This window comes from Rhinatrema bivittatum, chromosome 8, assembly GCF_901001135.1.
Source record: "Rhinatrema bivittatum chromosome 8, aRhiBiv1.1, whole genome shotgun sequence".
Lineage (NCBI taxonomy): Eukaryota > Metazoa > Chordata > Amphibia > Gymnophiona > Rhinatrematidae > Rhinatrema > Rhinatrema bivittatum.
The window spans coordinates 77,521,269-77,544,462 of record NC_042622.1 but is presented as its reverse complement, the minus strand read 5'-3'; the positions used below and the strand labels follow the sequence as shown (position 1 = coordinate 77,544,462).

Sequence of the window (23,194 nt, the reverse complement as noted above, 5' to 3'; positions counted from 1 at the left end):
AACGACCCGATAAGGAAAATGGGGGTCTATCACTCCCTTCTTTCAATTTTTTGCCTGAAATTCAGCCTGTCTCCGGCTGAGAGCACAATTAGGTTGGCAGCTACAGGGGGACAGGGCACAAGCCTTCACCGTCCAGCTCTCCCTTGTCCTCGAACCCTCTCTCTTGTTTTCTTGAAGCCTAAGCCCGATCAGGCATTGAAACTGAACCTCTCAACTAAAGGAGGAACCAGCCTGGTGTCCCTTCAGGAGCTCAGTCTCTTCCTTTTTTCTTCTCCGTATCTTCCTTTTTTTTTTTTTTAACATGGGCAATCCCATCAGGGAGATGCATGTCCATCATCTTCTGGAGACAGAGAATACTGGCGAGCTGATATTGGGGCAGGACTATATGTCAGTGATGTCAGCGAATCAGTTTACTTTGTTTCCATGTGCTGGTACATAGGAATACATAAACCACTGGTGTGGATTGGCCTGCTTGAGTGCAGAGAAAGCATGAGATAAGCAGTAGGGATTATAGAGCTGAGTAGCTGGTGTGGATGTGTCCTTTTCCACATTTATTTTTCTTTCTTATTCTAGATATAAAAAAGGGCTGCATTTTCTTTCCCAAGCAGAGGAAGAAAAAGCTGTTATATATTTCTCCAAGGCCATAATTCTGGACTCTGACCAGGTAGGAAGAATCTGTGTCTCCATCATCAGCTGCATTCACTTTGGCCACAGCACTGGAGACCATAATCACTCTCTTCCTTACCGTCTGTCCCCTTCTACTGCAGCAAATAGAATCCTGGTTTTTTTTTTTTTTCAGATGGAGCTGTATGTGAAAAGAGCAGAAGCCTTTCTACAACTCTGTGACTTCCAGTCTGCTGCACTGAACCTGCGAAAGGCATGTTCCTTTAACTCTCTGAAGGAAGAGTATCTGGCACTCCTCACTTTTGTCCTATACTTACAGGTAAGCTAAGCAGTGCCTGTCATCACTGGATCTATATGTTCCATCTGTTAGAGTTATTGACATTTCACCTGCTTTGCATGTTTGGATTCTTGTGGGGTTTGATACTAGAGACCTGATTTAGAAACAGAATATGATGGCAGATAAGGACCACAAGGCCCATCCAGTCAGCCCAGTTTACTTCTTATTAAAATACCATAGACTCCAGTTGAACTCTGGCTTTTCTTTCACTTCTTGGCTATCAAGCATCCTTTGTGCTTATTCCAAGTCATTTTGAATTCTGTTACTGATTTTGTCTCCACCACTTCCACTAGGAGGCTGTTCCATTTATCCAGTCTGTGTGGAACCACAGAAACACAGATTTGCCCTGCATGTTTGGGTTCATGGTAGTCACCAACATAAGAACATAAAACATTGCCATACTGGGTCAGACCAAGGGTCCATCAAGCCCAGCATCCTGTTTCCAACATTGGCCAATCCAGGCTACAAGTACCTGGCAAGTACCCAAACACTAAGCAGATCCCATGCTACTGATGCCAGTAGTAGCAGTGGCTATTCCCTAAGTCAACTTGATTAATAGCAGTTAATGGACTTCTCCTCCAAGAACTTATCCAAACCTTTTTTAAACCCAGCTACACTAACTGCACTAAAAACATCCTCTGGCAACAAATTCCAGAGCATAATTGTGTGCTTGAGTGAAAAAGAATTTTCTCCGATTAGTTTTAAATATGCTACTTGCTAACTTCATGGAATGCCCCCTAGTCCTTCTATTATTTAAAAGTGTAAATAACCGATTCACATTTACTCATTCAAGACCTCTCATGATTTTAAAGACCTCTATCATATCCCCCTCAGCTGTCCATTCTCCAAGCGGAACAGCCCTAACCTCTTTAGCCTTTCCTTATAGGGGAGATGTTCCACCCCCTTTATCATTTTAGTCGCTCTTCTCTGTACCTTCTCCAGTGCAACTATATCTTTCTTGTGATGCTGCGACCAGAACTGTACACAGTATTCAAGGTGTGGTCTCATCATGGAGTGATACAGAGGCATTATGACATTTTCCGTTTTATTCACCATTCCCTTCCTAATAATTCCTTATATTCTGTTTGCTTTTTTGACTGCTGCAGCACACTGAGCCAACGAATTTAATGTATTATCCACTATGACGCCTAGATCTTTTTCCTGGGTGGTAGCTCCTAAAATGGAACCTAACATCATGTAACTATAGCATGGGTTAACTTTTCCTATATGTCTCGCCTTGCATTTGTCCATATTAAATTTCATTTGGATGCCCAATTTTCCAGGCTCGCAAGGTCCTCCTGCAATTTATCCAATCCGCTTGTGATTTAACTACTCTGAATAATTTTGTATCATCTGCAGATTTGATTACCTCACTCGTCGTAGTCCTTTCCAGATCATTTATAAATATATTGAAAAGCACCGGTCCACGTATAGACCTTTGACAGTTCCTGCTTGTATCTTTAGGATCACAGAGAACTTTCTACCCTGCATGCTTGGAATCACAGAAACAGTGACCTCTGATATGCACAAAATATATTGGACCATAGAATCACTTACCTTCCCTGTACGTACCAGGATCAGTCCAGACACCTGGGTTGTGACTCCGCACCAGCAGATGGAGACAGAGCAAAACTTGTCGGGCATCCCTACATATAGTAAGGTGCCACCCACAGCTCGTCAGTCTTACTCTGTCTCCAGCAGATGGGGCAGGTCCACCCACAGTCTCTGGTGATCCTGGTTAGTTAGTCAGGAGATTTAAACAAAAAGGAAAAAGTGAAGGGAATTTATTTATAAGGCAGTTGAGGGGTTTTTTCAAGAAGATCCCGTCCAGGTCCTGCAAGCCTCCCAGGGGGGTTGGAAGGTTCTGAGGGGACCATCCCCCCCTGGTTGAGGCCGCTGTTGAGGGCTGAGAGCCCGGCCCTTTCTGGCAGCAGCGTCGGGGGTTGACACCGGGGAGCCCGGTTCACTCACCCCCGTTGGAGAGGAAGAATCAGGACCGGGGCCAGCAGCAAGTAAAAAAAAAAAAAGAAAATTTTGTTGTACTTTGCTTTACGGTGCCGGCCGGTCGCTCTCTCTCTCTCGCTCGCTCCTGGTGTTCGCGGGTAGAAAAGGGGGGGCCGCCGTATCGCCGAAATTTTGTGTCAGGTTTGGTTTTTTTTTTTTTACTTGCCTTGCTGTCCGGCCACGCGCCGCTGCACAGGGCGCGAATGCCGCGTGGTTCCTCCTGCCGCTCGTGCGGCTCGGCGCGCTCGCGGGTGTCGAGGGAGGGGCTCTGCTCGACTTGCGTCTCGGGGGGTGAAGGACCGTCCGAGAGCAGTCGGGGAGTCCGGACTCGGCCGCTGCGTTCGCCGCCGCGAGAGGGACCCGATGCCGGAGGCAGCTCAGAGCCGTTCCCGCTTAACGCGGGAACGGCGGCCATCTTGGACACGGTTCGTGAGGCAACAAGGAAGGCAGTGGAGCAGGCCGTGTTGCCGCCTGCACTTTCCCCGCAGCAGCGGGCCCCCGGGGGGGCTCCCCCGGGGGGGGGACGGATCGCCTGCGAGTTGCCCTTCTGAGGAGGCTTCCTCAGATTCGGAGGCCTCCTTATCTCCCGGTATCGCGGGACTATTGCATCAGTTGCTGAAGTACAAAAGCTCAAAACGGAAGAGGAAGCCCGGCAAGGCCGGCCATCGAAAGAAACGGGCGGGGGAGGCCATCAGGAGGCCCGCGGACCCGCCCAGGGAGCGTCGGTCCTTGAGGGGGATCCCCCAGGACACCGAGTCGGATTCGGTCTCGTCGGCAGGGGACGAGCCGGACGAGAATCCGAGGGGACCGGACGCGCCAGCCGACCCGGAGGCGGGAGGCCCGGGGACGGCCAAGGGAACGCCAGCCGTAGAAGGAGACGACCCCAAGGTCGTCCGGTTGTTCAGGAAGGAGGAGCTGGCTCCGCTGATCCCGGCCATTCTGCATGAAGTGGGAGTAGATGCCCCCCCGGTGGCGTCTCGGTCGGACGCCGCTAGGTCAGACGCCAAGATGGATCCTGTGCTGTTAGGCCTAACTGGACCGGCGGTGGCTTTTCCTTTTCACTTCTCGGCGACCGATATTCTGTTCCGAGAATGGGATACTCCGGAATTGGGCCTGAAGGTCAGTAAAGCGATGGATAAGTTGTATCCCTTGCCGGAGGACGCTCTGGAGATGTTACGTTTTCCCAGGGTGGATGCTGCGGTCTCGGCAGTGACGAAGCGATCCACGATTCCAGTTACCGGGGCTACGGCTCTTAAGGATATCCAGGATTGGAAGCTCGAAGCACAGCTCAAGAAGGTTTTCGAAGCGTCAGCCTTGGGAGTCCGCGCGGCTATTTGCAGTAATTTTGCGTTACGAGCCGGGTTGCGCTGGGCTCAGGTGCTCCAGGCCAACGCAGGGCTTTCGGGAGATGAAGTGACACAAGCAGATCACCTAGAGGCGGTGATCGCTTATAGTGCGGACGCAATGCATGACCTTCTTCGGACGTCGGCCAGGGCCATGGTCTCGGCAGTTTCGGCCCGCCGGTTACTGTGGCTACGGAATTGGGCGGCGGATGGGTCCTCAAAGGCTCATCTGGGAGCCCTTCCGTTCAAAGGGAAGCTGCTGTTCGGTAAGGAGCTGGACGACCTGATGCAGTCTCTGGGAGAGAACCGGGGGTTCAAGTTGCCTGAGGATAGGCACCGAAGCAGGACATCCTTCTCTGGTAGGGCCCGTTTTCGGGGTCCACGGAAGTCATGGCAGCAGAGGTCGTCTGGGCCCGCCTATCGAGCTGGCTCTGGTTCCTCGAGAACATCTTCGTGGTCTCAGTCCTTTCGCGGCAGAAAATTTGGGAGGCGAGACGGTCCCGGATCCGGATCGGGGCCGAAAGCCTCACAATGAAGTAAGGCTGGTCCGTTCCCGGCCGCCTGCTCCTCCGGCTGTGCCGCACGTGGGAGCCAGGTTGGAGCGCTTCTACGGGGAATGGACCAGGATAACGACGGATCAGTGGGTCCTTTCAGTGATAAGTCAAGGCTACGTGTTAGATTTTGCAAGGATTCCAGCGGACAAGTTCTTGGTCTCCCCTTGCAAGGGTCGAGGCAAGCAAGCGGCCGTCCGGGATACGCTGGAGCGGCTGCAAGACCTGGGTGCAGTAATACCCGTTCCCCCGGGACAACTCCGTCGAGGAAGGTACTCCATCTACTTCATTGTGCCAAAGAAGGAAGGTACCTTCAGACCCATCTTAGATCTGAAAAGGGTCAACAGGTGTCTTCGCGTTCCACGCTTCAAAATGGAAACTATTCGGTCGGTGATCGCCGCTGTACGGCCAGGGGAGTTTCTGGCGTCCTTGGACCTCACGGAGGCTTACCTGCATATAGGCATTCGGCCAGACCATCAGCGGTTTCTACGCTTCTGTATCCTGGGCCGGCATTATCAGTTCAAAGCTCTCCCCTTCGGCCTCGCCACCGCTCCGCGGACGTTTACAAAGGTAATGGTGGTGGTGGCAGCCGAGCTTCGCAAGGAGGGGTTCCTGGTGCATCCCTACTTGGACGACTGGCTCATCCGGGCCAAAACGGAGAGTCGATGCCGACAGGCGGTCGAAAGAGTCCTGCAACTCTTGCGTTCTCTCGGCTGGGTGGTCAATCTCGCCAAGAATCGCCTCGTCCCCACCCAGACGCTGCATTACCTGGGAGCGCTATTCGACACGAAGCAGGGCAGAGTGTTTTTGTCCCAGGAGCGGGTGTGCAAGCTTCAGAGCCAGGTACGCAGGTTGATGTCCCTGCGGTGCCCATTGGTCTGCGATCATCTCATGGTGTTGGGATCGATGGCGTCGACGTTGTCCCTGGTTCCCTGGGCGTTTGCTCATCTACGGCCATTGCAATCCGCATTGCTCTCCCGCTGGCGACCAGTGTCGGGGGATTTTCACATGCCACTTCCACTCACGGATCCTGCGAGATCCAGTCTACAATGGTGGCTCAGCTCAAGCAATCTGACCCGCGGAGTGTCTCTGCTCATGCCCACCTGGACAGTAGTCACTACGGATGCCAGCTTATCCGGCTGGGGGGCGGTGTGCATGGGCCGCTCGGTGCAGGGACAGTGGTCCACGGCTCAGTCACAGTGGTCCATCAATTGCTTGGAGACCAGAGCGGTCTTGTTGGCGCTGCAGTCCTTTCTCCCTTTGGTTCGGGGGAAAGCGGTCCGAGTGTTGTCGGACAATGCGACCACAGTGGCGTACATCAATCGCCAGGGAGGAACGAGGAGCCGGGCTGTTGCGGAGCAGACGCGGCAACTGATGCACTGGGCGGAAAGACATCTAAGCAGCATCGCGGCTTCCCACATCACCGGCGTAGACAATGTCCAAGCGGATTTTCTCAGCCGACATCGCTTGGATCCCGGGGAATGGGAGCTGTCGGAGGGAGCTTACCACCTCCTCTGCGAGCGGTGGGGAACGCCACGCATGGATCTGATGGCCACCGCTCAGAACGCCAAAGCCCCGCGGTTCTTCAGTCGAAGAAGAGAATGGAGGGCCGAAGGGGTGGATGCTCTGGTCCTCCCCTGGCCCACAAATGTTCTGCTGTATGTGTTTCCTCCATGGCCTCTGATAGGCAAGATTCTTCGGCGCATAGAGATGCATCCCGCAGAGGTGGTCTTGATAGCGCCCGAATGGCCACGGCGTCCGTGGTTCGCGGACCTCCTCCAGTTGGCACGGGAACCTCCTCTCCGGTTCCGCGGGGAAGCGGCGCTCCTGCGGCAAGGGCCCGTCTGTTTGGAGGACGCGGATCACTTCTGTCTCGCGGCCTGACTTTTGAGAGGAAACGCTTGAAGGATAAAGGATATTCGGATGCGGTGGTAGCCACATTGCTGAGTTCTAGGAAGCGGTCCACGTCCTTTGCCTACGTTCGGGTGTGGACAGTGTTTGAGGACTGGTGTAGAGCTCGGGAGTTGAATCCTGTGCGGCCCTCCGTACCGGATGTTCTTGCGTTTCTTCAGTCTGGACTTGCAAAGGGGCTGTCTTGCAGTACTCTTAAGGTCCAGGTGGCGGCGCTTGGGTGCCTCAGAGGTAAGGTGCGCGGAAGGTCCTTGGCGCAGCACCCGGATGTGGCGCGTTTTCTTCGGGGAGCCAAACATTTGCGGCCGCCTTTGCGTTCGCCATGTCCTTCTTGGAATCTGAATTGGGTTCTTTCCGCTCTGTGTTCATCCCCTTTTGAGCCTCTGAGACGGGCGACGCTTAAGGACCTTACTCTCAAGACGGTGTTTCTTGTGGCAATTGCGTCGGCACGGCGTGTTTCCGAACTACAGGCGTTGTCTTGTAGGGAGCCTTTCTTGCGCTTTTCTGCGGCAGGCGTCTCGTTAAGGACGGTTCCCTCCTTCCTTCCTAAGGTGGTTTCAGCTTTTCATTTGAACCAGACGGTTGAGCTGCCCGCTTTTCCGGAAGGGGAGCGGTCTGATACTTATGCTAGACTGTTGAAGAAGCTAGATGTCCGCAGAGTGCTGCTCCGTTATCTGGAAGTCACGAATGCTTTTCGGGTGTCGGATCATCTATTTGTTTTGTGCTCGGGGCCAAAACGTGGTGGGGCAGCTTCCCGTACCACGATTGCGCGCTGGCTCAAGGAGGCCATTGCTTCAGCGTACATTCTGAAGGGGAAGTCTGTTCCGGCGGGTCTTCGGGCTCACTCTACGCGAGCACAAGCTGCATCGTGGGCGGAATCTTCCCACGTGTCGCCACAAGAGATTTGCAGAGCAGCGACTTGGAAGTCACTGCATACGTTTGCTAGACACTACCGTGTGGATGTTCGGGGCCTGGATTCAGGGGGTTTCGGAGAGAGAGTTCTGTGAGCGGGACTCTCTAGTGCCCACCCTCGGTAATTCAGCTCTGGTACATCCCAGGTGTCTGGACTGATCCTGGTACGTACAGGGAAAGGAAAATTAGTTTCTTACCTGATAATTTTCGTTCCTGTAGTACCAAGGATCAGTCCAGGATCCCGCCCGTATAGTCTGTTTGGTTGGGAGTTCTGCAGAAGAGAGTCCGCTCGGTTGGCACTCTATGTTTGTTTTCTTGTAAGTTGTTGAGGCCTCTGGTTCTGGTAGTTCTGATCCAGCCGGGGGTTCTGTGGATTTGGCCTGGGGTTTTGGGCCATCTAGTTAGTTAGTTGAAGTTCAATGTTGTGCTTTGACATTACGTAAGACTGACGAGCTGTGGGTGGCACCTTACTATATGTAGGGATGCCCGACAAGTTTTGCTCTGTCTCTATCTGCTGGTGCGGAGTCACAACCCAGGTGTCTGGACTGATCCTTGGTACTACAGGAACGAAAATTATCAGGTAAGAAACTAATTTTCCTTTTGACCTGTCTTCTGTGTTAGGATCACTCAGTTCTCTGACTTGCACTATGTATTTGGATCCACAGGGTCAGTGCCTCTTTGACCATGAATCATATCTGGACGCATTAGATTCCTTTACTCGTGCCAGTGAGCTCCAGCCTTGGAATTCAGCCTATCGATTGCGGAGGTAAGGCAGGCTTTCTGTAGTGGACTGGTTGGATGTAGTTCAGCAGTAGAGGGCTAATCCCACTACTTCCACCTCCTCATGCACTTTTTAGAACAGCATCACAACTACATTTTCCCCTCACTGTAATCACAAGCGTAGATTACTTTTGAGCATCTGATTGTTTTTCATTAGTGAACATCTTTAAAAAAAAAAATCCAGAATGTGAAAATGTATTTTTCCTCATCACCTTGCTACATCAGTCCAGACAAGCAGTTTATTCGCCCCTGCCAGCAGTTGGAGGCAGAGCTCACAGTTTTCTCTGTAATGGCTACTACTTAGATGTGGTGCAGCCCAGAGAAATCCAGTATTGCCTGTACGTACCAGGATCAGTCCAGGACACCTGGGTTGTGACTCCGCACCAGTAGATGGAAACAGAGCAAGACTTGTCGGACTGAGCCATATATGACCCTGTGCCAGTCACAGCCCCTCAGTCTTACTCTGTCTCCAGTAGATGGTGCAGGTGCAATCACAGCCCCTGCCTGCCCTGGTGCTGGTAGTCAGTCAGGGTTGGTTTGATTTTTAGTGTTTTTAGTTAAGCCTATTTTGAGGTTTCTTTCAGATTGGTTTTTGTTTTGTTTGGAAGAGAAGTCCCGTCCGCCCTGCCTCCCAGGGGGGTTGTGAGGTTCTGAGGGGACCATCCCCCCCTGGTCGAGGCCGCTGCTAGGGTCGAGGACCCGGCTTCACTAGTAGCAGCGCCAGGGGTGACACCGGGGAGCCCGGTTCACTCACCCCTGCTGGTACAGGGCTCCAGGACCAAGGACAGCGGCAAGTGTTTGTAAAAAAAAAAAAAAAAAGTTTCTTGTTTGTTTTTCTGCCGGCTCTCCGTTGCCTGGCGTCGCCGCTCCGTTTTTTCTCGGGGGGGGGCGCCGCTCGCAGGAGGGTGGTCGTTGAATTTTAATTTTGTCTCGGCTCTCCTTATTTTCGTAGCGATCACCGGCATGCCGCGTGGGTCGAGTTGCCGGGCCTGTGGCTCGGCACGCGCGCGCCTCTCGCGGGAGGGCCTCTGTGCGGCCTGCGTCCTGGACGGAGAGGGGTCGTCCGGGGGACCCGGTCCAGAGCTGCGCGATCGCCGCTGCGCGGTAGTGCCTCAGCTGATAGGCCCCAAGATCCCTTCCCGCTCAGCGCGGGAGTGGCGGCCATTTTGGGCACCGGCCGCGAAATCGCGCGGGAAACGGCGGGGGATACAGGCTTGCCTCCCGCACTTTCCCCGCAGCGGGGCCCTGCGGGGGGAGGGGGTGTGTCGCCCCGGAGGGTGTTAGGTCCCCTGGGGATACCGGTGAGGATTCCTCGGATTCCGGTTCTTTTTCGGCGGACTTTGCGCTTTTGTTGCGCAAAGTGCTTAAATATAAGCGTAGCAGACGCAGCCGAGGGGGAGTTTCTGTGGGGGGAACTCGCAAGTCCGCCCCGAGGAAAAGGAAAGTTAAGGAGACTGCGGGGTTCTCCCAGGAGGCTTCGCGAGGGAAGCGGCCTCCACGTGGTGTCCCACAGGAGTCGGATACAGAATCTTCCTCCGTAGTTGACACGGATTCCCCCAAGGTGCCCCTGAAGGGGGCCGAGGAGGCGGCGGCGGACAGTTCCGCCCAGCCCAGCGTGGGCAAAGGGGCACAGGTCGTGGAAGGGGATGACCCCAAGGTGGTCCGGCTATTTCGCAGAGAGGAACTGTCCCCACTAATTCCGGCCATTCTTCAGGAGCTGGGAATAGAGGCTCCGCCGGTGGTGGTCCAACAAGAGGCCAACATGGATCCGGTCCTGTTAGGTCTCACGGGGCCTGCAGTTGCTTTTCCATTTCACTTTTCGTCGATGGATATATTGTTCCGGGAATGGGATACTCCGGAGTTAGGATTGAAGGTCAGCAAGGCCATGGACAAGCTTTACCCGCTACCAGAGGATGCGCTGGAGCTTCTCCGACTCCTGAAGGTGGATTCAGCGGTGTCCGCGGTGACGAAGAGGTCTACCATCCCGGTTACGGGAGCGACGGCTCTCAGGGACATACAGGACAGGAAGCTGGAAGTGCAACTTAAGAAGATCTTTGAAGTGTCCGCCCTGGGGGTTCGGGCCGCCATCTGCACTAACTTCGCTATGCGAGTTAGCCTGCGCTGGGCCCAGGTCCTTCAGGCGAATGCGGGTCTGTCAGCGGAGGAGGCATCACAGGCAGATAGGTTGGAGGCGGCAATAGCATATGGGGCAGATGCTCTCCACGATCTGCTGCGTACGTCGGCTAGGTCCATTGTGGCGGCTGTCTCGGCGCGCCGCCTTCTCTGGCTGCGCAACTGGGCGGCGGATGGTTCTTCCAAGGCTCACCTCGGGGCGCTGCCGTTCAAGGGGAAATTGTTGTTTGGCAAGGAGTTGGATGATTTAATGATTTCTCTGGGGGAGAACAGGGCTTTTAAGCTGCCCGAGGACAGAACCAGGGCACGGTCCTCGTTTCCTGCCAGGTCCCGTTTTCGTGGTCCCAGGAAATCGCGTCCTCAAAGGTCTACCGGCCCCTCGTATAGGTCGTCTTCCTCCCGAACCCCCCAGTGGCAACAGTCCTTTCGTCGGAAACGTTTCGGTAGACAAGGGGGAGCCCTGTCGGGCACGGGGTCCAAGGCTTCGCAATGAAATGCGGTTGGCCCATCCCTCGCCGCAGCCCCAGCACGTCGTTCCAAATGTCGGGACGCGGATAACGTTATTTTTCGAGGAATGGGCCAGCATTACGTCGGACCAGTGGGTCCTCAACGTGATAAGACACGGCTACGCATTAGATTTTGCTCACCTCCCAGCAGACAAGTTCCTTGTTTCGCCCTGCAAGGCCCCCGAGAAGAAGGCGGCAGTGCTAGGCACCATCCGGCGCTTGGAAAGCTTGGGAGCTATTTCCCCCGTTCCGGCCACTCAGCGCGGCAAGGGACGTTACTCCATTTACTTCATCGTTCCAAAGAAAGATGGCATGTCAAGACCAATCCTGGATCTAAAAGGGGTGAACAGATGCCTTCGCGTTCCTCACTTCAAAATGGAAACGATTCGTTCGGTAATCACCTTGGTGCGTCCAAGCGAATTCCTGGCCTCCCTAGATCTCACGGAAGCGTACCTTCACGTGGGCATTCAGCTGTCGTTCCAACGGTACCTGAGGTTCTGCATCCTGGGTCGGCATTACCAGTTCCGGGCGCTCCCGTTTGGTCTCACAACGGCTCCCCGTACATTCACGAAAGTGATGGTAGTGGTGGCGGCGCAGCTCCGCCGGGAAGGATTCCTGGTTCATCCTTACCTGGACGATTGGTTGATTCGGGCGAAGTCCGAGGGTCATTGTCGGCTGGCAGTGGCCAGGGTCCTGCAGCTTTTGCAGTCTCTAGGCTGGGTAGTCAATTTCAACAAGAGTCAGCTGGTACCCACCCAGACCTTGGAATACCTTGGAGCCTTATTCGACACACATCCAAGACACCTGTGAGCATTGCGGGAGAATGTTGCCGAGAGCCCAAAGACAACAGGCACAGAAGATGCAGGATCTTAAGGCCTGGCCTTGGGCCTCTTATGCCCCACCTTCGGAGGCACATTTTTCCCCGGGGCCGGTAAAATCGATAGGCCTGAAGGTAAGAAGAGCCAAGTCCATGCAGCCACCCCCTTCCAGGACTGGAGGGCAGGACAGGCCTAAAGAGACTAGCAGGGGCAGAGAAACCCATAGGTCTCAACCAAAACCCCACTGGGACCGATCGGGGTTGCAGTGTCGAGAGGTACAGCCGCTACCGACGACGCAGGCGAAGACGCATAGTCGGCCGACAGCTTCGGCGTCGACCCAAGCAACTGATATACCGAAGCATGCTCCGTCGGCGCCGAGTCACACAAAGCCTGCATCAAAGATGGCACAACCATCGACACATTGCGTTGACACCCTGAGGAAACGAAGCACGATGCGCACACGGTGCAAGTCTCGACGCAAGATTCTGCTGCGGTGCCGAAGACTGTGCACGTTCAGGGTGTGACACAGAAGCTGACGCACGGAGGATGTTTGGCAAAAGACACAACGCATCAACCAACGCAGATGGTTCTAACGATGTAGGAACTGACGCAAGATGCGACAAAGGGATTCAAGACATTACCATCGATGAAAGAAGGATCGGAGTCGACTCATACAAAAAGGGGTTTGGCGCATTCCACTTTCAAATTGGGAAGAGAAGTGCCGACAAAGTTAGCAGACATGGGGACCAATCTCCCAAAGGAACACAGTAAGCACAGGTCTCAGGACCTGTTACAAAACCGGGCCGTGCCCCTGTTCCCCCGCCTACCTTGAGGCCGGCCCGGCCCGGTAGAGGAGCCCTTCGACCCCCGGAGCTGGAATCGCAGCCTGCTGCGGCTCCTGCACAGCGTCGGAGACGCTGCTGATTCCCGTCGCTGGCCCCGCCCCCTAGACGCGCGCGCGGGGGGGCTAGCTCTTAAAGGGGCCAGCGCAGGAAAATGACAGGAAGTACCTGGGATGACGTCAGACGTCCCAGGGTATTTGTACCCTGCACCTACACCTCTCCAGTGCCTTGCAACAAGGTTCCTGGTTTTGGTTTGTTGTTGCTGCATTCCTGGTTTGTTCTTCGTCCCGCTTCTGCCTTCTCTCCGCTGATTGATTCTTATGGACTCCGACCCTTGGACTGGCTTTGGACCGCGCTCAGGCTTTGACCCTTGGACTGGCTTTGGATCGCTCTCTGGCTTCGACTCGTGGACTGGCTTTGGATCACTCTCTGGATATCGACCCCTGGACTGGCTTTGGACCGCTCTCTGGATACTGACCCCTGGACTGGCTTTGGAACGCTCTCTGGATACTGACCCCTGGACTGGCTGCGGACTGCCCTTGGACTCCGACTCCTGGACCGACTTCTGGATTACCTACGACCTGCTGGAGGCGCCAGCCGTCCGGAACCACGACATGCAGGAGGCGCCTGCATCCGGACCATCTCCCACCTTCAGGAAGTCGCCTAAGTCCCAGCGGTCGTGTCCCTACGGGCCCCTCCTGGGGGGACTTCGGCTTCCAGGGTGAATCTCCAAAAGTCCCAGCGGCTGGACTCCTAAGGGCTCCTCCCGGGGGAGTGCCCGTCTCCAGGGTGAAGAGTCTTCTGTCACCTAGGTCCAACATCGTCCATCCTTCCAGTGGGTACTTAGTCCTTGGTCGCATAGGACTTCACCATAGTTCAGTGGTCAGCTTGCTCCGAGCCACCGAACCGGCTCCTGGTTGGGACAATCGCTGTGGATCCCTACAGCACTCCATCCACTGTTCCAACTAGCCCAAGGGTCCACGAACATAACAGGACCATCACGAGAAACACTCAAGGGCATCCACGCGACAACACTCGCCCATTTCAAATCCTCAATCGTCGCGTCCGTCCACCTCGTCAAAGGGACAACTTACACATGAGGTGTCAACATCAGAAGAAGAATGTATTGGCGTACCATCTTGGTCCTCCTCTTCCTCATCAAACTCACAGGTTTACTCTGACCTTTCCTCGAGGACATCGCATTGTGAGTGAGACCAGAGCTTACAGGAGCCTCTTGCTAAAAAGAGGAAATTGTCTGCAGACTTGATTCCACAACCACAACAGGTGGGAAAGGAAAAGGAAGATATCTTGGCAGCAGCTATATCTCCACGTCATCAACGAGGACAGTTGAAGTCTCGCATGCTGCCTCAGGCATAGCAGGCCTTTTCACTCTTATCTGAAGCGCTCTCGGGGTTCTTTGATTCCTTGCAGTCCACCTTTGCTCTCCCTCCACCCCCAACCACAAGTTTACCACACTTGGCGACAACATCGAGGGAGCCCACACCAGAACCCCTCACAAGAACCCCTCCACCAAGCCCACAACCGGCAACACTGCTCTCGCCTTCTCCTGTAAAACTCCAGTCCCCTCAGACGTCACCAGACACGTCTACGGGGTATCCTTCTGACCCACCAGATGATCCTCCTGAGCCGTCCTCCCCTCCTGAGGATTTATCCTACCCGAAATATTTGGAAAAGGTGGGCTCCATCCTGCAATTGGATATTCAAAAGGTACCAGATCCAAGATCAGAAACACTGGGACTCCTCAAGATCTTTGATCTACCTGCTGAACCGACGTCTTTACTATCGCACACAGTTCTTGACGCAGTCTTAGAAAAGTCGTGGGAGACACCCCTCACCACAGCACCAGTGTCTCGTAAGGCAGATTTAAAGTTCCGCATGCAACAGTCACCATACTGTACACAACCACAGCTTCCCCACTATTCCATAGTGGTGGAGACCGCCATGCAACGGGCTGAGAAATCAAAGTTGCATGCGTCGGCCCCACTAGGTAGAGAGAATCGCTGTTTGGATGAATTTGCACGTAAAACCTTCCAGTCAGCAATGCTGTCGGCTCGCATCCATCAGCATCAATTCTACATCCTGCAATATCTATATGAGTGCGTGCAGGCAGTTAAGGGTATGATGTTCACCTCGGAACTCTCCACACAATCAACTCCGCAGCCCCTTCTGGATATTGAAGAGGGCATTCGTCATTTGCTTCAGATGGTCTATGAGGTGTTTGAAACCTCCTCCAGATCGTCAGCAACAGCAATTGCGGCTCGCCGGACAGCGTGGCTCTGTGCCAGCGCAATCAGAGAAGACGTCCACAGCAAGCTGGCAAACCTCCTGTGTAGGGGTGGAAACCTCTTTGGAGACAAATTCCAAGAGACTGTAGCAAATCTAAAAGAGCAGGCTATTGCGGTCCAGTCTTTGGCGACTCCGTCATTATATCCGGCACAGAGGCATTACTTTACACCAGGACGTAGGCAGTCATTTTCTAGACGTCCTTACAATCCTACGCATCCTACTGAACTCCTTCCTACCAGCAACAGCACCAACCGCAGCAACCGCAGTCGCAAAGAGGACGAGATTGTGCTAGGTCTCAACGCGGCATGGGACAACAGCCATCTGTCCAAGCCAAGCCATCACAATCTTTTTAAGTATTCAGTTGCCACCACCACCACCTGTGACGCCGCTAGGCAGAATCACATCACGAATAGTGGCATGGACTGTCATAACATCCGACCGTTGGATACTAGACATTGTGGCAAATGGTTACCAACTCCCATTTTTACAACTACCCCCACTCCCACATCTGCAACCAATAACCTGCAGGGGCCATCAGTCTCAGCGACAGAAGTACAATCGCTACAACAGCAGGGAGCCATCCGATCCATTCCTCTCTCGGCCCAAAATAAGGGTTTTTATTCACCATATTTCATCATTCCCAAGAAATCGGGGGGTCTTCGCCCAATTCCAGACCTCCAAGAGTTGAACAAATACTTGAAGGAAAAGTTCAAGATGGTATCCTTAAAGACTATAATGCCTCTACTACAACCCAACGATTGGATGTGCTCCATAGACCTGAAGGACGCATATACGCACATCCTGATACACCCATCTTCGTGGCGTTACCTATCTTTTCAATTCCAGGGCAGTCATTACCATTATGTGGCTCTTCCGTTCGGCCTATCGGCGGCACCCAGAGTTTTCATGAAGTGCATGGCAGTGGTGGTGGCCTTCCTCCAACAGAAAGGTATGAAGTTGTTCCCATACCTCGACGACTGGCTTCTAGTGGCATCGAACCCATCCATCCTTCTGCAGCAACAGCAACAATTAATCCAATGCTTAGACGAGCTGGGGCTAGTCATTAACTATGACAAGTCGGCCTTGACCCTACTCAAATCCTGCAGTTCATAGGAGCATGACTGGATATCACTCGCAACCGAGCTTTTCTGCCGGAGGACAGACGATTGAAAAGGCAACGGTTGCTGCGTGCTCTCAGGTTGATGCAGCGCCCTTCCGCACAACAGATACTAGCTGTACTGGGACACATGGCAGCGGCCATCTTCACGGTTCCCAACACACGATTACACATGCGACAACTGCAATGGGGGTTGAAACGTCAGTGGAAGCAGCACTCACAACCCTTCTCAGAAACTGACCCTTACCACAGCAATGACAACCAACATAACTTGGTGGCTTAGCAAGACTATGCTAACCAAGGGTGCCTTATTCAGCACTCCCCCACACAACATAGTACTCACCACGGATGCCTCTCAAAAGGGTTGGGGAGCGCACTTGGATCACTTGGAGACACAGGGACTATGGTCCCAACATGAATAAAATCTACAAATCAATCTGTTGGAACTCAGAGCGATTCGAAATGCCATACATGCCTTTCTTCTGCAGTTGCAGGGATGTTGGGTGATGGTGTACACCGACAACCAAATTGCAATGTTCTACATAAACAAGCAAGGAGGGTCAGGTTCATGGTCCCTTTGCAGAGAGACGCTGCTTATCTTCAACCATGCACATCGTCATTCCATCCATCTGCAAGAGACTTACTTACCGGGAGTAGTCAATACCCGAGCAGACAGACTCAGCAGGCTGTTCTACCCCCACGAATGGACACTCAATCATCAGCTGACTCTTGACATATTTGCTCAATGGAGAGTCCGTCAATAGATCTCTTTGCCACAGAGAACAACGCAAAGGTTCCTCAATTCTGCTCGGTTTGGCCCACTCAGCACCGAGTAGCACAGGATGCATTTTTACTCCCTTGGACTGAGGAACTAATGTACGTGTTCTCTCCGATCCCTCTGATCACCAGAACCATTCAGAAGTGTATCCAGGATGCAACACAGATGATACTAATAGCCACGGTTTGGCCCCGTAGCCATGGTACGCTTATGTGCTAGACCTCTCCATCGCGGAGCCCATCCCATTGCCGGATCGGTCACATCTCTTAACGCAAGAAGCGGGGACTCTTCGACACCCGATGCACTCATCCCTTCATTTGACAGCATGGAGGCTGAGCAGCTCCTCCTGACTGAACAGGGCATATCTTTAGAAGCACAGGAGGTCATCTTGCACTCAAGAAAATCATCCACTATACATAATTACGGATTCAAGTGGAAAAGGTATTCCACTTGGTGCGCATCTAAAGGAATAGAACCCTTGAACTGTTCGCCGGAGGCCCTTCTGGACTACCTTCAGGGTTAGCAACTGCATCAGTACGAGTTCATCTCAGTGCTATAGCTGCCTATCATAGGCCACATCAAGGACATCCAATGTTGTTCCACTCATTGATCTCCCGATTTCTCTACTTCGCCTTTGCCCACCAATTGCTAAGCCTCCAATACCATGGAACCTCAACCTGATACTGGAACAGCTAATACTTTCACCCTTTGAACCACTAGACTCAGCTCATATTAAATACCTCACATGGAAAGTAATATTTCTAGTTGCGGTGACCTCGGCACAACGTGTTAGTGAACTGCAAGCCTTGGTCCACTATAGTCCATATCTTCAATTTTATCACCACAAGGTAGTAATGAGGACCCATCCATCATTCCTTCCAAAGGTGGTATCTCAATTTCATTTAAATAAATCAATTGAACTGCCAACGTTTTTCCCTAGGCCTCACAACAATGATAGAGAACATTCATTACACACTTTGGACTGCAAACGTGCTCTAGCATACTACAAGCAAAGGACACATTTGCCATCGTGAGCATCGCAATTGTTTGTCTCCTTCCATCCCGAGAAAACGGGTACTCCGGTGGCAAAAAGAACCATATCTAGCTGGATCACACAGTGTATTCAATTCTGTTACAACAAACAAGATTTATCTCTTCCTTCCACGCCAACCGCCCATCAGGTACGAGTGGTAGCAACGTCAATAGCTCATCTGGGAGATGTACAACCGAGTGACATTTGCAAGGCGGCCACCTGGTCATCTCTTCACAGGTTCACATCGCATTACTGCCTAGATCAACAGTCATCCAATGATGCCATGATAGGAAGGGCAGTTCTGCATTCCTTATCAGAATAATCTTAGTCGACTCTCCACTCTACATTGATCACGCAAAGAACTGTCCAGATACCTACAGAGCGTGATTGGAGGCTTTGGACTCCCATGACAGCATGGCTAATTCAGCCCTGCTATCGACGGGAAAAAGCAAGTTTGCTTACCATAAATGGTGTTTCCTTAGATAGCAGGATGAATTGGCCATGCTGACCCACCCGCCTCCCTGGATAGTCGACATCTTCTACATACGTTCTATACTGCTTAATCACAGACTGAGGAGATTTCTGTTTCCTGCGCAGGAACTCACGCGCAGCCGCACAGAGCAAAACTCTATTTCCTTCTTAGGAAGCTCCGCCTCCCGGGCCCTGATTGACAGTTCCCATGACAGCATTGCTAATTCAGGGAGGAGCCCCGTGAGCCTCACTGTCAGGAGGCAAGGTCTCAGCTGATGTCAGAGGCAAGTTAGAGTCTTTATTAAAAGGATAGAATCACTACCCGAGAAGCAGGGGTGCCAGAGAGGAGGTCTCACAGACCCAGAGGGAATACCTCTGTAGAGTTAGTAAAAGTCCACCGAGCAAGTACACCAGCGAGGTCCTTAGTAGTGGTGGTAGTGGCCTGCAGCGTGGGGTACACCAGAGAAGTCTCTAGTAGAGATGGTAGTGGCCCGTGGGGCGGGGTACACCAGAGAATGTCCTTAGGAGAGCCGGTAGTGGTCTGCAGAGTGGGGTACGCCGGGAAGGTCCTCGGGAGAGATGACAATGGCCCGCGGAGCGGGGTCCACAGATGAGGTCCTTGTAGAGATGGTAGTGGCTCGCAGAGCAGGGTACGTTGGTGAAGGTACTTGGTAGAGATGGTAGCAGTCCGCAAGGCGGAGCACACCAGTGAGGTCCTCGGTGGAGTAGGTAAAGACCCAACGAGCGGGTACATCTGAATTAGTCCTCCGAAGGAATGGTAATGGTCCGCAGAGCGGGGTACACCAGGGAGATCCTTGATAGAGAAGAAGAAGGTCCGCAAAGCGGAGTACTCATGAAGAGCTTTGTAGGTTCCAGAAAAGCCCCGGGGAACGGGGTAGGCAGAATCCCAGGCGTAGGCCCTCCAAGGAGCGGATAGCCAAGGAAAGGGCCCCCGAGGAGCGGGTACCCGAAACATCCACGTCGGGAAGCAGGAACTGGAACTGGAGTGAAGGTCCTCAGGAGTGAGGCGGAATTAGGAAGGATGGAACTCTTTGCCAAGTCCACTTTGCCAAGAGGTTGACGTCCTCTGGAGGGGATGCCCCCGAGGTTCCCGCCATAATGTGGTTAAGACTGGCCCGTGCGCGCGCCTAGAGAGTCTCGATGACAAGATGGCGGCGGCGTCCGTGCCAACCGGGAGGCCTGGGAGCGGTAGGCAGGTCGTCGGCAGCTAGTGGAGGCTGCCAGTCAGGGAGGCAAAGGAGGTGGTGAGCAATAGTGATCGCAGCCGTCTACGACCGACGGGCGTAACACCAAACAGTGAGCTGTAACGAAGTTGTATGAGTACTGAGGGTACTGTGCATAATTGGAGTACACTATTCTGAAGGGAAAGGCAGTCTACTAATGTGTGTATGCTTAAAGTGGCAAATAAAGGAAAATTGGGTCTTACCTGCTAATTTTTGTTCCTGTAATACCACAGATCAGTCCAGACCAATGGGTTATGCACTCCCACCAGCAGATGGAGGCAGAGAACAAAACTTTGAGGCACTTCTATATACCAAGTGCGCCACCTGCAACTCCTCAGTATTGATTAATACCCAAGCCAAGATACAATTGAAAAAACATTTAAACCCAATAACGGCGAACAAGAACAAAAAACCTCAAGGGTTGGATTCCCCCGAACCTGGAAACCTCAGCTCCGAGCCTTAGCTGATAACATGCAAATTGAAAAGGGATTATCCCTTATAGACTTCCTATATACAGCGGTTAACTACCAGGCAAATCAGTCTTTCGGCAGTTTTACCAGGGTGGTGTTGCGTTCATCGGTCTCAGACGGCTTCGACCCTTGTGCCTCACCTTTTTCTCTGCTCTCTCCGCTAGCCTTGGGAAGATGGCCACCGCCGCGTCTGCAAGCCGCTCTCTCTGGCGTCCCCGGAACGGATATGACGTTGCCTCCCGCCATGTTCCTCCCAAGGGCCTCCTAGGGTGCGCACGATACCCACGTCTTTATTCCAGCTATGGCGCGAACCTCGGGGGCGTCTCCCTCAAGTGACATCACGCCATCCGGGTATTTAGCCTACGCTTGTTTGCTAGTTCATTGAGTTAGCAAGGATTGAACTCGTCCGGTCTAAGCTACTCTGCCACTTCCGTGCTGCCGCTGGAAGCTCTCTCTCTTCCCTTCGGGGTATTTTCTAACCTGGGTACCCGCTTCTTGGGGGCCCTCTGCTTTCCTTTCAGGTGCCTTACTGGGATCAGGTACTCACTCCTCGAGGGCCTGCTCTCCCTGCCTTGATGCCTGCAACCATCTACTTCAGCCTGGTGAAATCGCCAACCTTACAGCTATCATCTAGTGAGTAATCTTATTCTCAGTCTGTCTCATCTACAGCTTTGCCGTGCTGGGAAGCCTACACCTGGATCTCCCTATACCAGCTTGGTGAGACAGGTTCCCTCTGCCGAGGGTCCCTGGACTGCTACCTCTGGATCACTTCACTACTGCCACCTCTGGTGGTACACATCAGCTGTACAATAAAAGATCTAACTCTATGTTTGTGCATCCTGAATCTAGCCCAGTACTGTGGCTCCCACAGGGCTCCTCCCCGTGGGTGTGGTCATCTGTCACAGTACCCAAGAATCCACCCAAACACCACTAAACCATAACAGGTGGGCCTCTGGACTGATCTGTGGACCAGTCTGCGGCCCTACAAATTTCTTCAGGAGATACCAACTTACACTCCGCCCAGGAAGCTGCCTGCGCCCTCATTGAATGCACTTTCAAATCAGCTGAAATGGGCCATCCCTTACCAATGTAGGCCAAACAAATGGTTTCCTTCAACCAGCGAACCAAGGAGACCTTGAACGCCTTCTCTCCTTTCTTCAATCCCCCAAACAGTACAAAAAGGTGATCAGACTTCTGAAAGGAAATAGTGACTTTCAAATAACGGAGCAGTATCCGGTGAATATCCAACAGGTGAAGATCTCTTTCAAAGAAGAATCTCGAGACCAGTCAGGGAAACCGGGCAACTCCACAGACTGATTCACATGGAAGCCAGATACCACTTTAGGCAAAAAGGAAGGCACCGTACGCAAAGATACCTTGTCAGCAGAAATGCGTAAGAAAGGATCTCGATAGGAAAGAGCCTGCAGTTCTGAAATCCATCTAGCAGAGCAAATGGCCACCAGGAAACCATCTTCAAAGTAAGGTCTTTTAGGGAAGCCCGTTTCAGTGGATCGCAAAGCACCTGTAACACCAGGTTAAGATTCCAGTCCAGACACAGCCTATGAACTGGAGGACAGAGATGCTTTACCCCTTTCAGGAAGCGGACACAACCGGATGGCTGGCTAGGGGTTTGCCGCCTACCCGGCCCCTGAGACACCCTAGGGCCGAAACCTGGACCCGGAGGGAATTACAAGCCAAGCCTTTTGACAAGCCCTGCTGCAGAAAGGCCAAAATGTGAGGAATAGTCACCGAAAGCAGCACTACCCCTTGCTGATCACACCAGGCCTCAAACACTTTTCACACCCTGACGTATGCCATTGAAGTCGAAGGGCGTCTAGCCTGGAGGAGGGTGGAAATCATCTGTTCTGAATACCCCTTCATGCGTAACAGCTGCCTTTCAAAAGCCAAGCCGCGAGAGAGAAGTGATCCTCTCAATCCAAAAAGATGGGTCCTTGAAATAAGAGACCCGGAAGATGGGCCAGGTGCAACGGACCGTCAGTTGCCAACTGAATGAGATCCGCAAACCAGGGACGCTGTGGCCACTTCGGAGCCACCAGGACCACTGAATCTGGATGTTTTTCTATGCACCATAGAACCCGACCGATGAGGGGCCAAGGGGGAAAGGCATATAGGAGAATCCCGGTCAGCCACTTGCAGACTAGGGCGTCCAGGCTTACCAACCCGACCTCTTTCTTGAGACTGAAGAACCGTGTTGTCTTCGAGTTGGCCTGGGTCGCCATGAGGTCCAGCTGGGGAACCCCCCATCTGGCACAAATGTGATTCCAGGCCTCCCGGGACAGCTCCCTCTCCTCGGGGTCCAGCTGTTGACAGCTGAGGAAGTCTGCCTGTACGTCGTCTACACCTGCTATGTGAGAAGCTGCGATTCCTTCCAGATGACACTCGGCTCAAGCAAACAGGATATGAGCCTCCCAAGCTACAGCCGGCTCTTGGTTCCTCCCTGGCGGTTGAGCTATGCCACCATGGTGGCATCTTCCAAGAAGATGCAAACCATTCTTCCCTGAACCAGAGGCTGAAACGCCACTAATGCCCTGCGGACCTCTCTCATCTCAAGGCGATTGATGGACTAGGACCGCTCCATCGAGGACTAGGTACCCTGGGCACACTGCTCCCCTGCCCTGGAGGCTTGTGTCCATCGACATGACCACCCAGTCCAGGACTTCGAGGGGCATTCCCTTCTGTAGGTTGGTCTCTGACAACCATCACTCCAGGTTGGACCTTGCCTGCTTCGGCAATGGCAAGCTGGTATTGTTCCAACACTGGGTTCCATCGAGATAGCAGCGCTCTCTGCAAAGGTCGCATGTGAGTGAAGGCCCATGGTACTAATTCCAACGTCGACGCCATGGAGCCCAGGATCTGCAGATAGTCCCAAACTCTGGGGATCTGAAGATGAAGGAGGTAAAGCACTTGCTGCTGTAATTTGTACATCCTTTCTGTTGTGAGGAACATCTTGCCTTGAGTGTCGAAACGAGCTCCCAGATATTCCAGGGACTGT

At 53.1% G+C, this 23,194-nt stretch overlaps 1 protein-coding gene across 7 annotated transcripts in view; it reads left to right on the top strand.

The window, feature by feature from the left end:
• TTC16 (tetratricopeptide repeat domain 16) overlaps window positions 1–23,194 on the top strand; it is a 131,220-nt gene that overhangs the window by 39,344 nt on the left and 68,682 nt on the right. For 6 of the 7 annotated variants that reach the window (XM_029611039.1, XM_029611038.1, XM_029611040.1 and 3 more), the window contains 3 exons: window positions 574–664; window positions 800–943; window positions 8,348–8,448. In XM_029611039.1, coding sequence (XP_029466899.1) covers window positions 574–664; window positions 800–943; window positions 8,348–8,448 — 336 coding nt within the window. The remainder of the gene's footprint in view (window positions 1–573; window positions 665–799; window positions 944–8,347; window positions 8,449–23,194) is intronic. The other variant, XM_029611043.1, reaches the window with a different exon arrangement.